Source organism: Pongo pygmaeus, chromosome 1, assembly GCF_028885625.2.
Source record: "Pongo pygmaeus isolate AG05252 chromosome 1, NHGRI_mPonPyg2-v2.0_pri, whole genome shotgun sequence".
Taxonomy (NCBI): Eukaryota; Metazoa; Chordata; class Mammalia; order Primates; family Hominidae; genus Pongo; species Pongo pygmaeus.
This window is the reverse complement of record NC_072373.2, coordinates 199,422,261-199,436,818: the sequence shown is the minus strand read 5'-3', so window position 1 is coordinate 199,436,818 and position 14,558 is coordinate 199,422,261. Positions and strand designations below refer to the sequence as shown.

Sequence of the window (14,558 nt, the reverse complement as noted above, 5' to 3'; positions counted from 1 at the left end):
TCACTTCTTTATCCAGGCTGGACCAGGCTTGCAGGGAACTGGTGCCAGACTCTGTATTTTCATTTTTACTTTCCCAGGATATTCACCTATGTAAAGGGCAGAACCCAGTGAGGCTCCTGACCCCATAATATCCTGTGATGGACTTCCATGGTCTTGCCATCCAGGAAGGTTCAGCAACATAGCTAAACTATTGATTTGCCAACTCTCAGCTCCTCCCAGCCATGGTTGTTATAGCTTGGTAATGTGGGTCTGAGAAGCTTTGTTCCCTTCTCTCTACTCCATTGGAGATGCCAAGGAAGAATTGTTATTTCATCTCCTCTTAAAACTTTGACTTGTTTCCTGTAGGTGCTTGGCCAGGCTGTCAGAACATCCTGGGAGTTAATGAGAGAAAAATACATATAGTTCCCACTAAGTGCCTATAATGTGTCAGGCACTATAGTTAGTGCTTATCTTGTTTAAACCTCATAGCATCCTTTGAAATAGGTACTTATTATTTCCGGTTTACTGGAAAGAAAACTGAGGTTCAAAAAAGTTAAATCCCTTGTTCTAAGTCACATAGTGAGTTAAGTTGCAGAGCTAGAATTTGAACTTAATTCTATCTTATTCCAAAATTTGTTGTTCTAATGACCATACCATGAGGCCTCCTGTTACTATACAGAAAGAGGGGCCATGTGCTACATAGGAAAACTCATGAGATTTCCATTCATATGATCTACATGAAGATCCCAACTGTGCCTATGCAATCTGGGACAAGTGGCTTTCAACTTGTCCAAGCCTTAGATACTATCTCATTAACTTATCACCATAGGTGTTTTTTTTGGGGGGGGAGGGGGAGATTATTTATTTATTTATTTATTTATTTATTTATTTATTTATTTATTTTGAGACAGGGTCTTGCTCAGTTGCCCAGACTGGAGTGCAGTGGCAGGATTATGGCTCACTGCAACTTCCAGCTCTCCGGCTCAAGCGATCCTCCCACCTCAGCTTCCTGAGTAGCTGGGACTACAGGCCTGCGCGACCACACCTGGCTAATTTTTGTATTTTTAGTAGAGACAGGGTTTCGCCATTTTGGCCAGGACGGTCTCGATCTCCTGACCTCATGATCCACCTGCCTTGGCCTCCCAAAGTGCTGGGATTATAGGCATGAGCCACCATGCCCAGCCAGTAGATGTTATTCTTATCTCCAGTTTACATTTGAAGGGAACAGGCCTCAGTGAGTTCAGATGACTTGCCCACGGATGCAGAATAGTAAATGGCAGAGCCAGAACTCAGGTCCAGGTCTAACACCTGCTTCAGTGTTTTTTCCACCATTTTTCACAGCCAGCTCCTAAGACCTGGTGTATCATTCAGCTGGATTTATAGCTCTGAGGGTGCTGGTTGGAAGCTGGCATCCTTTTCTGCTCTCTTTCTCCTCCCATACTTTCTCCCTCTTCTTAGAAACCCTACAGAGGCAATATAGGTATTTGAAATTCAAAGAAGAGATTTATGCCGTGCTTAAAATCTGCTCGTACCGCACCATTAGACACCTGGGAATCTGCCTCTCGTCTTTTGTATAGGTTTGTACTGTTACTTTGGTAGCATGGTGTGGTGGGTATAGTTTTGGGAAAGTTCTTTCTCAGCTCTTTTCTTTATGAGTATAATCTTGTGAGGTGGCTGTAAAGTTAGAGATGACGAATATTCAAGGGTAGCAAGTACAGGCTTATTATTTGATGGCAGTTATTTCCCCTGGCACCAGGATCTAATAGAAACCAGAATAGCAGTCAGGAGTTCTAAATCTTTTACTCCTATTCTTTGACCTTGGATATGTGAGTCACTGTTTCTAGATAGACTGGCTAGTCTTTAGGGACCCCTTTCAGCTTTAATATCCTGCACTTTAAAAAATGAAAGTAATAAGATACTTGTTTTTAAAAAAAATCAAATTGGACAGAAGTATTTGAAGGAAAAAGTGAGAGACCCATATCCTTTCCCCCATTCAGTTCATTCGCAATGTGTAACACTTATTACCAGTTTGATGTATCCTTTTCAGTGTTCTCTGTGTATACTAAATATACACAAGTATGTGTAACATACACACTTTATATCATGTGCATGTATATATAAATACACATGTATATGTTATACGCACTGGAACCTACAATACATATTATGTCTTGGTTCTTTTACTTAACATGTTTTAGCTATTTTTTTCTGGTTGGTACTTAAAGATTTACTTTATTGTTTTCAATGTCTTATACTTTTTTTTTTTTTTTGAGACGGAGCCTCGCTCTGTCGCCAAGGCTGGAGTGCAGTGGCACAATCTCAGCTCACTGCAAGCTCCGCCTCCCAGGTTCACACCATTCTCCTGTCTCAGCCTCCCAAGTAGCTGGGACTACAGGCGCCTGCCACCACGCCTGGCTAATATTTTGTATTTTTAGTAGAGACGGGGTTTCACCATGTTAGCCAGGATGGTCTTGATCTCCTGACCTCGTGATCCGCCCGCCTCGGCCTCCCAAAGTGCTGGGATTACAGGCGTGAGCCACCGTGCCTGGCCACAATGTCTTATACTTTATCAAGTGTTGGCTGGACATGGTGTCTCACACCTGTAATCATAGCACTTCGGGAGGCCAAGGTGGGCAGACTGCTTGAGCTTAGGAGTTTGAGGCCAGCCTGGGCAACATGGAGAAACCCATCTCCATAAAAATTAGCAGGGTGTGGTGGTGCATACCTGTGGTCCCAGCTACTTGGGAGGCTGAGGTGGGAGGATTGCTTAAGCCCAAGAGGGTGAGGTTGCAGTGAGCTGTGATTGTGCCACTGCACTGCACTCTAGCCTGGGCAACAGAGTGAGACTGTCTAAAAGAAAATTAAGTGGTCCCCTATTGATTGTGTGCTATAATTTTTCTTTTTTTCTCTTTTTAGAGATGAGATCTCGCTATGTTAGCCAGGTTGATCTTGAACTCCTGGCCTCAAGCATTCCTCCCACCTCAGCTTCCCAAAGTACTAGGATGACAGGTGTGAGCCACTGCACCTGGCTGATTATGTGCTATGATTGTTAAAAGCAAATATACACGTACAATATTGATTTTTAAAATTTTCTTTTCAGGAGAAGAAGAAAAAGAAACATAGAGATAGGAAGTCATCTGACTCTGACAGCTCAGATTCTGAGAGTGATACAGGCAAGAGGGCAAGGCACACATCAAAAGACAGCAAGGCAGCAAAGAAGAAGAAAAAGAAGAAGAAGCACAAGAAGAAGCACAAGGAGTGAGAGTAGAAAGAGTGTAGGGGGTGGTTGAGAGTAAGAAACCAGGAGCCTTGTGCCTTGAGACTCCTGGAAAGACTCAATAGTGAGAATATAGCCTCCCACCCCATTAACTTCGCTCCCATGGGAGATGGCTTCCCCTCATGCAACAGGCAGGTTTGGGAGTTAGAGGTCAAAAGCAGCTGCCTGAATGAGTTGTTGTTTCCTTATCACTCCTGGTCCCTTTGCAAGTGAACCCTGCAGCTCACCCATTCATTCACCCAACTTCCTTCATTCAGCAGGAGGTCCTATTACCCTCTCCAGCTGCCACTGCCAGAGCTGGATTCCTGTAAAGGAGTCCAGGCTAGAGCCACAGAGACTGTTGTGGAGGTGAGTTCGGCTGTAGTTAGTGATTGGACCCTTCCTATTGGTCTGTCCTGGGCCGATTGGTGGGTGATCTCTGCTGCATCCAACATGGGAGCAGAGACAGACTGGCAGCAGGAGGGGGGAACATGGTGAGAAGTGGTGCTCACTTTTCCCATTCCTCCTAACATAGTTGTACTGTGCTAGAAGTGGCATCCAGCGGCTACAGCTAGAAAACAGTCTGCAGTGTGACTTGTGTATTGCATTCCAGCAGACCACTGAACCAGAGAGCGAAGCCAAGATCATTGTTCTACTTTGTATTTACTACTGTGTGAATCAGTTGATTCTACTTCAGGTCCTTGCTTAAATTCCTGTCACTAAATGGAAATGTGTTTGGTTTTAAACTTACTGAGTTATTTTTCCTATAATCCTTCTTCCTGGGTAACTTACAGACTTAAAGTCACTGAGCCTGCATTAGCTGACAAAAACATTTAATATGTTACCTTAGACCTTGGAGAGATGCCCAGCAGAGGTACAGAGCCAAAGGCACTAGCAGATCACAGCCTTCTTGGGAGATCACTTATAAGCCCTCCCTTTTGTAATGTTCAGATGCCCTCTTCCCTCAGAGTTGATTAGAGAAGCAGTAAGAATTTGTAGTCATGAGTACTAGCCTGGTGCACACATCAGCAGTCCTCTTGGCCAGTGGTCATTTTCTCCCACCACTATGGTACAAACCTGGGTTCTGTGCCCTGAACCTGAATTCTGGAAAGGCAGAGACTACAGGGTTTCACAGAGAACAGCCAGACCCAAGAGCTTTCAGTGTAGGATGGGCCTGAAGTGACAGTTCAATAGCCAAACCTGGGGAAGCCCCATCACTGACTGAACTAGGTCATTTGACCATGGAGGGGGGGCAGTGTAAAGGCAAAGTGTAGGTACAGCTGTTTTATTATTGAATGTGTAAGGTGATCAGCTGATTAACAGGCTCTGAGACTGTCCATTTCAGTCTCCCATCCAGTGCTTCTTCCTGAGTAACCTTCAGGCAGTTATTTCTGCCCACTCTCTGACACACAGGATAAACCAAGACTCCCAGAGTTATGTTACCAAAGGCAAAAAGGCAACTGGGTGGCCTTGGCTCTGCTTTATTGACCTCAGAGCACCCTATGAGTGCAGTTAAAAAAACAAACAAACAAAAAAACACATACACCATGGGAACTGGAACTGGATCCCAGTCAGTGGCACCTGACCCCAGAAGAATTCGTGGATTTGTACAAAATGCAGAGGAAAAAATGAGGCAATGTGGTGCTGAGTCGAGGGGTAGCCGATTGGCAGAGTAGTAGTCAGCAACAGTGCAGTCAGGTCATGCCTCTTTCTCATAAGTGCGAGTGCAAACTGCAGTGCCGTGGGTGAGTGTCTGGAAGGAAAGACAGAGTGAGATGGGGGGTGGAACCAGGAAGGCCATTGCGAGCATTCTACCCTCCCTTCCTCCTGATAATTGTCACTTGAGTACCTACTATGTGCCGGCTATATGTATGTGTGTGTGTGTGCGTGTATATACATATATAAATTTTTTTTCTGATATGTACAGCAAATCCTTAAGACAGGCATTGTAATTCTTATTTTAGAGATTTGGAAAAAACGAGCCTTTAGAGAGGAAGTAATTTGGTCAAGATCCTGAGTGTTTCTCCTTCCCTTATACCATCTGGCTTCCTTCATCCTTAGTGTCTAAGATGGTGCCTGGCATATAGTTGACAAATAGGAAAAATATCCAGAGACTCAGGAAAGGACTGTGTTTGGCTACTAACTCCATCCTTCCCTAACTTAAGGTAGTGCCAGGGCCAGAGCCCTGTACCTCCCACTATCCAGTCTGGCATCATAGAGCCAGACCCATGGCCTCACCATAGTTCAGTTGCCACTGAGAATTTCGTCCTGCATATCACATCCCCACCAAAGCTAGGCACCTCATCCCAAACTTCAAGGGGACCCCTGTCCCACATGAGTGCAAGAATGCAGTTAACAGGTTATGCTGACCCAAGAAGGTGTGCAGTGAAGATGCCTAGGTGAAAACCTGAGGCTCTGTGGTTAGGCAGAATCCACAGTTGGCTGCTCTCCCTGGGTCTGGGGGGAATTCAGTCAAGGCTAGATTTTCCAAGTGAAGTCCCCAAGCTTGAACAGATCTGCCAGCGTGGCTGTGGTACTTCCTACCCAAGCAGTAGTCAAGTAGTTGCAGTAGGCCAGACATAGAAAGCGTGAAAATGGGGCAGGACTAGAATGGGGAAGAAAGGACTGTACTGTCATTCAGTGTCCCCACCAGTCACGAGCCTGTCCCTGCAAGTGACAATGCAGTCCTAGGGAGGAGAGGAAAGGGAATGCTGAGATAGGCAATGGGAGCCCCTCCTAGAGGGCCTGGGATCAGATTTGGCCCTGTTTTCTACTTCTTCCTGAGGCGAGGCAAGGTAGAAACACAGGAAGAGCAAACAAAGGACATGGAGCACCTGCTGTGTTCCTCAATCAGTGATGCTTTGTGCTGTGCATACACTGTCTCTTACAGGCTTCCCAGCAGCCCTACAAGGTTGGTATTATTAATACCTGTTTTACAGTTGCACTTGGAGAAGGTGATTTGCCCACAGTCATGTAGCCTATAAGGTAAGATTTGAGTTCCGGCCTTTGTGAGTCCAAAGCCACTACACAGAAAATTCCCACCTGATACCACCCTGACCCACAACCACTCTCTTGTCCCAGCTTCTACGGCTCTCAGGGGAGGACTTGGCTTTTTAGAACAGGCTTGGCTGAAAGAGCAGTAGTAATAATCAATCAGATATAGCTCCAAAGTTGCCCATCTTACCAGGATGAGTTTTCCATCAATTAGCTCCCGCACAAGTGTCGTCTCTTGCCCGTCCCATTTCTGCAGGTGAACAAGTTTCCCTCCATCCAGTGTCACAATGGACTGTGGAAAGAGGGTAGAGGCCTGAGCTGTGATCTTAGTCAGCAATTGAGGGGCAGGGTGGGGTCTGGACACTGGGGCCACAGAGGACACAGCCTTTGACCCAAACTAGTGATGGTATGAGGACAAGAGCTCAGGCAATCCGCCTCCCAGCTATCCCTGCAGGACATCTAGTTCACCTCCAGCCTCTGCTCCACTACTGCCTTGCTGAGGAAGAGGCCTTCAGATATTAGGCAAGGAGGGAGAGGCATGCAGTATGGTGGAGCCAGAGAGCCTGGCTCTGAGAAGTACCACAAGCCTTCAAGACAGACACTTACCTGTACTCTAGGTGATTCCCATAGCCTGGTCCCCTCAGATACAGGTGGGATTTACTAGTCTATCCCTGGGAAGGACTGACTGAGGAGGAGGAGTAGTCCTGAGAATCTTTATCCAGCCTTGTGGTTAGTCCACATAATGTCTAAAAGACCCTTAGTGATAGGAAGTATTGGATAATTAGACTTCCTGCCCTGTATTCCTACACCTTTTCTTGGTCCACATCATGTGACCTCTTTAGCCGACAAGAGGGCAGCAACCACAAAGTCCTGTGACTGGATGCCCTTGAAGTGTTCCTCAGCTCTGGGTGCTGCCAGCATACATACATCAGCTGGTTCTCATTTGGCAGCTCTTCCAGGTCTCTCTTTCCTAGGAGTTTGGGGGCCACAAGGCCAGGCCAAGGGATCTTGATGAGCAAGGTGGTTCAGTAGGAGAATCTGAGAAGGTTCTGTGTATTGTTTAGGTGATAAGGAGTATGAGGCCTGTCTCTCAGTGTGCTCTTTTTTATCCTTACCTTACTCCTTGTTCTCATTCCCCTAGTTTTTCTGCCTACTCAGAGTAGATATTTTTGCCCTAGGCATTCCAGAGGGCTATTGTGTTTAATTGGGGTTCTTGCCCCTTGAGAAAGTAGGCAAGTCCAAGGAGGTATGAGCATGTGGTGGGGCAGCCACCTTTATCCAAGGTAGACTGCCATCTTTGGGCACCATCCGCAGCTCTGCTGCCAGCCACCTGTGTGATCCTGTTCTTTCTGGGGACAGCTATGAGGAAGAGGAAACAGCTGATAGGGCTGAATGATAGTGTCATGATAGAACACTGCTATAGGGACACCCTATAGAGGTCAAAGCCCCTAAGTTCTCTCGCTCCCATGCCTGGCCTGGAAGGCTGAGGCAAGCTGCCAAGACAGCCACTGCAGGGTGATAGAACCCTGGGAGGAGGGGCTAAGGCTTGGTGGGAAGACACTGCAAACACATTCATGACAAGGTGAATGCCCTATCACGGAACATAGCTCTTCCTGCCTGTCATTCCAACATTGGAAATATTTCCAATATTTCCAATATTTCCAACATTGGAAATAGTTTGTCAGGGTCATTGGCTATGTCTGGGAGTTAGAAGTTGAAGCGGCATCTGAGTAGGTGCTTCTAGTTCCTGGCTGCCATTTTTTTGCTGCTGGAGGTCACAATGACCTCACTCAGTGGAGGGCCCTGACTTCTGGGCATCATTCCTAAAGCACTTCAGGTCACAGCCATGGCCACATAACTCCGCCATCTATGGAAGGGGAAAGAAACCTAGAGCTACTGCATACCTTGCACAGGGTCACCCAGCTGGAGCTGGAGTAGATACTGAGGTCAGAAGAACATCCTGGCTCTGTGCTGCCCATTCCGAGGCAGACAATAGATGAATCCCAAGAAGGGAGGGAAGAAAACAAGAGGACAGAACTGACATGTATTTAGCATCAGTGACATTCCAGCACTACACAGGCTTTATGAACCTTGTTTCATTTAAATTCCCCATGATAGTCTGCCCCTCAGGGTACAATACCAGGGAGCCAAGACTACCAGCCTCTTCTCTTTTAGAGTCTCAGCACTCTCCATTCCCCACCCCTGTTTCCCTGACTTACCTTGACCTTCCTGTCATCTGCTGTTGTCTCATCGAACTCCACCCCCAACTTAAAGCTGATCTCTGTGTTCTTGAAGGTGCTGTGTGTTTTTAGGGTGAGAATGTCCCCATTCTTTTCGATGATTGTGGTAGGCTTGGTCATGCTGGCCACCTGCCTGGTAGCAAAACCCACACCTGAGGGTAGGGGGAAGGTTATAAGTATACAAGCTGGGGTAGAGAAGCAGTGTACAAGAAATTCAATGAATAACTCACAGGCCTAGTTATGGGGAAGTGGAGGACTGTATCTTTCAAAGCCTTTGCATGGGAATTTTAAAATTCAGTCTTGCCCTTAGCTCTGTTTGGTGAACACAGATTACTGATCCCATTAGATGAGATACTTAAGGAACAGCGGTGCCATAGCAAGTCAGTGGCAGAGCTGGGATTAGAATAAGCTACTATTGGGCCGAGTGTGGTGGCTCATGCCTGTAATCACAACACTTTGGGAGGCCAAGGCAGGCGGATCACATGAGGCCAGGAGTTTAAGACCAGCCTGGCCAATATGGTGAAACCCATCTCTACTAAAAATACAAAAAATTAGCCAGTTGTGGTGGTATGTGTCTGTAATCCCAGCTACTCAAGAGGCTGAGGCTGAGAATTGCTTGAACCTAGGAGGTGGAGGTTGCAGTGAGTCGAGATTGTGCCACTGCACTCCAGCCTGGCCGACAGAGTGAGATTCCATCTCAAAAAAAAAAAAAAAAAAAGCTACTATTAAGTACTATGAGCTTTTTGTGTAGTTAGAACTGTACATGTTATCTCATTTAGTTCTTCCTGTTCCTCTGAAGACTGTTTCCACGTTACGGATGCAAAAACAGAGGTAAAGCCCAGGGTCACAAATCTGAGACTGAAGCCCAGAATTGTCTGACTCCAGAGCTTACTTAAGTGCTCAGCTATGCTACCTCCCAAGGCTGGAGCATAAGGCTGTCTTCCAGGGCACCTGAAAAGCTCTCAAAGCCTTAGGAATAAGGCTGAGGAAAGAAGAGACACGTAGACTTTCCCTTCCAAAGCCTTAGGCATAAGAGTTTCCAAATTTGGAAGTTTTTACCCTGAAACTAAGAAGTGTTAGTGCTCTTGTCCCTTATACATGGCAACCCACCATTTTCAAAGCCTGTTATCTATGATCTAGGAGTTAGGTACAAAGGAAGTATTTGTCCTATTGTAAAGATTTGAGGAGGAGCCTGAAGCAGTAGCAACAATGAGTTAGACTCAAACCCGTCTCCTGACTCCCAGTCTAAGGCTTTACGGAGACTCTCTTCCTGACCCAAGCATGGCTTCCTTGGGTACTGGGCAAAGTCCTAAGTGTCCTGCAACCAAGTAAAGAACAAAGAACTAATCATGACTGCCCCCTCTCCCCCCAGCAGCTTAATGTAGAGCTGTCCTCCAAGGCAAAGGTGAGGCAGGAGGCAGCCCAGTGTAGTGAGGTGGTGTGTGTAAAGTCTCCAAATGTACCTGGCTACATAGTGCTTGCTACTTAAGCATGTTAATTAATGCTTGTAACAGCCTTGAAGCGCAGATTATCCCCAGTTTACAATGAAGAGTGCGAAGTGTCTTGTCTAAATTCAAACAGAATAAACTACAGACATAGATTTGAACGTCGGCTCCAAAACTGTTCACTATTTTCACTGGGCGATTCTGCCCAGCACATACTCAATCCAGGCCAGCAGTTGTGCCTGTGGTCACTGGTACTAGACGGGACCTCTTTGCCCCTTGAGAGCCCTAGGTCTACAGCAGGAGGGGCAGGGGCTGCCTCTGCCGTTATGCTGTCAGCCCACCCTTGCTTGGCCAGTGAGGAACTTGGCATTGCCCCTTGGTATCAGGATGAGTCAGGCCAATCACACTCCCCTGCACAGAGCAGGACCTTGTCACGGCACTGGGAGCTCTGTTCACTTAGGACCTACCCAGAGGTATGGAGTGTTTGAAAAGGAAACCACTGCGGGATGAGTGAGGGTCTGAACCAAGAGAAACTAAGAATATTGAGCTGACAGAATTTAGGAGCCTGAGGGAAATCTGGGTTCTACTTAGAAAGGAAGCCAGCACTATTTACTGAGAGCTGAGGAGGGTATTTTCCCAGGCTTTCCATTCCTACGATGCGAATGCAGGCTGCCTTAACATAAGCTGCTGAAAGATTAACAGGACTTCAGGGAGACCAGCCCGCCGACCCAACTCGGGGCAGAATAAGGGAACAAGAATGGTAAAGTTGTTGCAGCTCAGTTCAAGACTCAGCTGTGGCCCAGCTTTGGAAGGAGGAACTAAATCTGGGCATTCCAGCTTCCCAATAGCTGCTGGGCTGTGTTCGTGGGGGTTGGGGGGTGCTCCTCTAAGAATGACTGCCTACCTGGAACTGCTGGGCATAGCGCCCAAGTTAGGGTAGAGGCCGTTGAGAGCTTTGACTTCTCCATCTAAGCCCAAAGCAGTAGAAGGGCTGAGGTCAATCATTAGCTAAGCAGTTTCTACTTTTCTTCCCACTCGCAGGGCCTGTAGCGTAGTGGGAAGAGCTCTGGGTTACAGATCTAGAAACCTTAGGTTTTCATATTGGCTCTGCCGTGGAATTGTTATAATACATTTCTACTCTCCTGGTTTCAGTTTCCCTGTTGAACTAGATGGTATGGGAATCTCCAAGTTCCTCACCTGTGAGATTCTTTGAATCCTTATTCTTCTCCATCCCAACACCACAGCAGTTCTCCACATCCTCCTAAACCAGTGATCCTCCCTCCCAGGTCTTGACCTTGCCTTGGGACCCTCTACTGCACATCAGAAGTCCAATGGCTTTCTCTGCCTACCCCTCGCACAGATAGGTGAGCCTTGGGTTGCAGGAAAGGCCCAGCTGATCATGGGCCTCTTGCCCCACCCTACCACGAGGCTCACAGACAGTGATGAAGGCCTGGATACATAGACTGCAGGACAAGGTCAGACTGGCTGGTGAGAAAGGGCATTCTCCAGCAAGAATTCTCTTCCCTAATGTAACATGGAGAGATGGGGATTGTGCTTACTGCAGGTTCCTGTCTTACGTCCTTCTCCTATCTGATTCACGGATCCACAGTTTTTTCCCCACTAATCTTTTTCCTCCTAGGTATTTCCTACTTGTTTACATCATAGTACACTCCCTGCCTGCCCCATTCCCTTTCTGGGTTCAGTCTCCTCCAATTTCTAAACTGCCCATGCCCCTGTTCTTTTTCTCCCCTGGCTAGACTCCCCTTCCTGTGATCAGTGTTCTTTATCCAAACCCTCCTCCTGCCTCCAAATCATATATCCCTCTTCCTGGAAAGAGCCTCCCACACAGCTGCCTCCTTCCACCACCTCCCTACCGTGGTCTCTAACCAGATTTGGACCACCGAAGCCCCCTCCGAACAGGCCCCACCTGCTCTAGGCCAGGCTGCCATCTCCGCGCTCCCCTATTCCCCAGTCTTAACCAGGAGGGATGCGACAGGAGTGCTGCATGGGGCTAGGCACGCCACCAGCCAGTCCCCAAGCCAGCATCCTGAGCCCCACGGCTTGCTCACCGAGTGACTTCATGTAGTCATCGAAATTCTTGCTGTCCACTAGCTTCCAGGTGCCCAGGAAAGCGTCCACCATAGTGATGCTGGGCTAGGCTGAGAGAAGCCACGAGAGAGCAGGCGTGCAACGGCTCCAACGGCGGCTCCCTGCCCGGGCTGCCGCTTTTAATAGCCCTCGCATCACATGAGGAGACGTGGCCCACGCCCCCGGCTCCCGAAATAGGAAGCCCCAGGCTAGGGCTCACCCAGGAGGGGCTGGTCCGCCCATCCCCCAACCCACTGAGGTGGGTGGGGACCAGCCAGTGGCGCCCTGCTAGCCTGCGTCAGCGCCAGTGCCTGGCCCTCGAGTCCCTACCCCAGGCTGGCAGGACCTTCTCCCTTTCCTGGCCTCTAGGCACTCTGGAATCTGAGAAGGAAGCAGCCAATACCAGCCCGAGAGCTAGGGCGCATGCCATGGTGGATATCTTCCGTCCCCTAGTCCCTCTTTGAGCTTAGGGTCAGAGCAGAGATGAGACTAGAAAAGCAAAACGCCCTTGGGCTGGTGCCCACGCCGGGGAAAGCTCTGGTTGACTTCTGGCACGGGCATCTGTCCTCGTTTTACAAGTGAGGAGTCCGAGGCTCAGAGGGGAACTGAGAAGGTCTCAAGAAATAGGAGGGGGTGAATGGAGCTCAGATTGCAAGCTTAATCTAGCGGGCTTCAGAGCTCGCGCTCTCCCTTCACTCTCACTGCCTGGTGGCGGAGAGAGTCACCAGGGGCTCGGTCTGCGGCTGAGCTGACCTTGTCCTCTGCCTGTTTTGAGCAAAAGCCTGACCTTTCGCGCCCCGCCCGCCTCACACGTGCTTGCCCCTCCCTGCGGAATGTCTCCTGCTGGCCCTCCTCCGTCCCCACCCCACCCCACTCCACCCCACCCCACCCCACTCCACCCCACCCCACCCCACCCCACCCCACCATCCAGCTCCCCACCCGCCCCTGCAAGTGCTCCGGGCTTTTCCGGTTTGTTCGCACAGCTCCGAGCTTTAGCTCAGGTAGTTCCCAGCTCCCCTCCTTCAGAAATTCTGCCAGTTCGGTCAGCTCTTCAAGGCCCACGGCTGCCTTCCCCACCTGCCGCCCTTTCTTTGACCTGTGTATACTAGCAAGCCGCCTGCACTTTTGGATAATTTGCTGTCTCCTTTCGAGAGCCTGTTGTGTGGTGGTTTGTCAATGCATAGTTTACTAAGCACTTTCAGTAAAAATAAGACCTGCCTTGTATTGCTATTTATTGCATGCTGAGGGCTTTAGGTGTATTGTTTCATTGAACTTTTTATTTTATTATTATTTTTTAGAGACAAGGTCTCTCGCTGTGTCTCCCAGGCTGGAGTACTGTGACGCCATCATAGCTCACTGCAGCCTCAAACTCCTGGGCTCAAGGGATCCTCCTACCTTAGCCTCCCCAGCAGCTGGGACTATAGGCACACGCCACCACACCTGGCCTCATTGAACTTTTAAAGCAAAATCCATGAAGTAGGTGTTACTGTATTATTTTCTCTTTTTAAAAAGATGAACAAGTTGAAGCTCTGAGGAGCTCACTCATTAATTCAGCAGTTAATAAACCACCTACTTTGTGCCAGGCCCTGCTTTGGAGAGAGACAACAGAGAACAAGACACACATTCACCTCTGGGCAGCCAGACACAAAACTAGTGTGGTGACTCTAAAGGGAGTCCTGTCCTGTCCTGACCTGAGGGCCCAATGTAGACTTCTCAGAGGAAGTGAGGTATAAATGAGTTTCTGAGGGATGGCAGGAGGCCCTGCACACCAAGGAGTAGTGCCGAACTGAATTTCAGCCAGCAGCAGCTTGTCCAGGGTGGGCCTGCAGGAGCCAACACAGGAGCCCTGAGGCCTGCCACGTGCGTATAGTATGGCAGGCCCTCCTTCCTGGGACTCTGTTTCTCTATGTGCAAACCCTGCCTCCCTTCCCTGGACTGTTCTGGGAACAAGGCCAGGGAGGAAGAGCCCTCTCCCCACCCTAAGATCTTGATTCCTTTGGACAGTCCAGTTGCCAGAAGACTCAGAGGCTCATTTCTGCCAAAGCTATAGGGACAGGCCTCAGGGCTGGGCATGGAGCCTTGGTGATCTCACTGTTGGAACAGGTGCCAGGAGAGGAGGAGGGGGAAAAGATGATTTCTGACTCAAGGTCGCAGCCCTCACACATAGGGCCTCCTCTCAAGGACTGTGTGGCCAGGAACTAGAACTGACTCCTTATGTGGCCCTTATAATGCAGTGATGGAGAGCTGGGGCTGGGCTAATGGCTGCTGGCAGATCTGCATTCTGATCTGAATTTTGTTGGGTACTAGCTGTGTGGCCTTGGGCAATTCACTTAAGCCATTCTGAGTCTCCTTTTTTTTTTTGAGAAGGAGTCTCGTTGCCCAGGCTGAAGTGCAGTGGTGTGATCTTGGCTCACTGCAACCTCCACCTCCTGGGTTCAAGCAATTCTCCTGCCTCAGCCTCCCGAGTAGCTGGGATTACAGGCAACTGCCACCATGCCTGGATAATTTTTGTATTTTTAGTAGAGACGGGGTTTCGCCATGTTGGCCAGGCTGGTC

The 14,558-nt window shown here is 48.6% G+C and overlaps 2 protein-coding genes across 9 annotated transcripts in view; one reads left to right on the top strand and one right to left on the bottom strand.

The window, feature by feature from the left end:
• Nucleotides 1-3,981, top strand: part of ZCCHC17 (zinc finger CCHC-type containing 17) — a 67,968-nt gene extending 63,987 nt beyond the window's left edge. For all 8 annotated transcript variants that reach the window (XM_054465484.2, XM_054465492.2, XM_054465474.2 and 5 more), the window contains one exon: nucleotides 3,080-3,981. In XM_054465484.2, coding sequence (XP_054321459.1) covers nucleotides 3,080-3,241 — 162 coding nt within the window. In that variant the 3' untranslated portion in view covers nucleotides 3,242-3,981. The remainder of the gene's footprint in view (nucleotides 1-3,079) is intronic.
• A 719-nt stretch (nucleotides 3,982-4,700) lies between these two features.
• Nucleotides 4,701-12,760, bottom strand: FABP3 (fatty acid binding protein 3). Its single transcript, XM_054465535.2, has 4 exons — nucleotides 11,984-12,760; nucleotides 8,449-8,621; nucleotides 6,420-6,521; nucleotides 4,701-4,988 (listed from the first exon to the last, which is right to left on the bottom strand). The coding sequence occupies exons 1-4, from the start codon at nucleotides 12,054-12,056 to the stop codon at nucleotides 4,935-4,937; spliced, it is 402 nt and encodes a 133-aa protein (XP_054321510.1). The 5' UTR covers nucleotides 12,057-12,760; the 3' UTR covers nucleotides 4,701-4,934.
• Nucleotides 12,761-14,558: the final 1,798 nt, after the last annotated feature.

Coding starts and splice junctions, on each gene's coding strand:
- FABP3 (XM_054465535.2), bottom strand. CDS start 12,056: ATGGTGGACGCTTTCCTGGGCACCTGGAAGCTAGTGGACAGCAAGAAT. Junction 8,622..11,983: donor TGACTACATGAAGTCACTCG/GTGAGCAAGCCG, acceptor CCCTACCCTCAG/GTGTGGGTTTTGCTACCAGG. Junction 6,522..8,448: donor CAGATGACAGGAAGGTCAAG/GTAAGTCAGGGA, acceptor CTCTTTCCACAG/TCCATTGTGACACTGGATGG.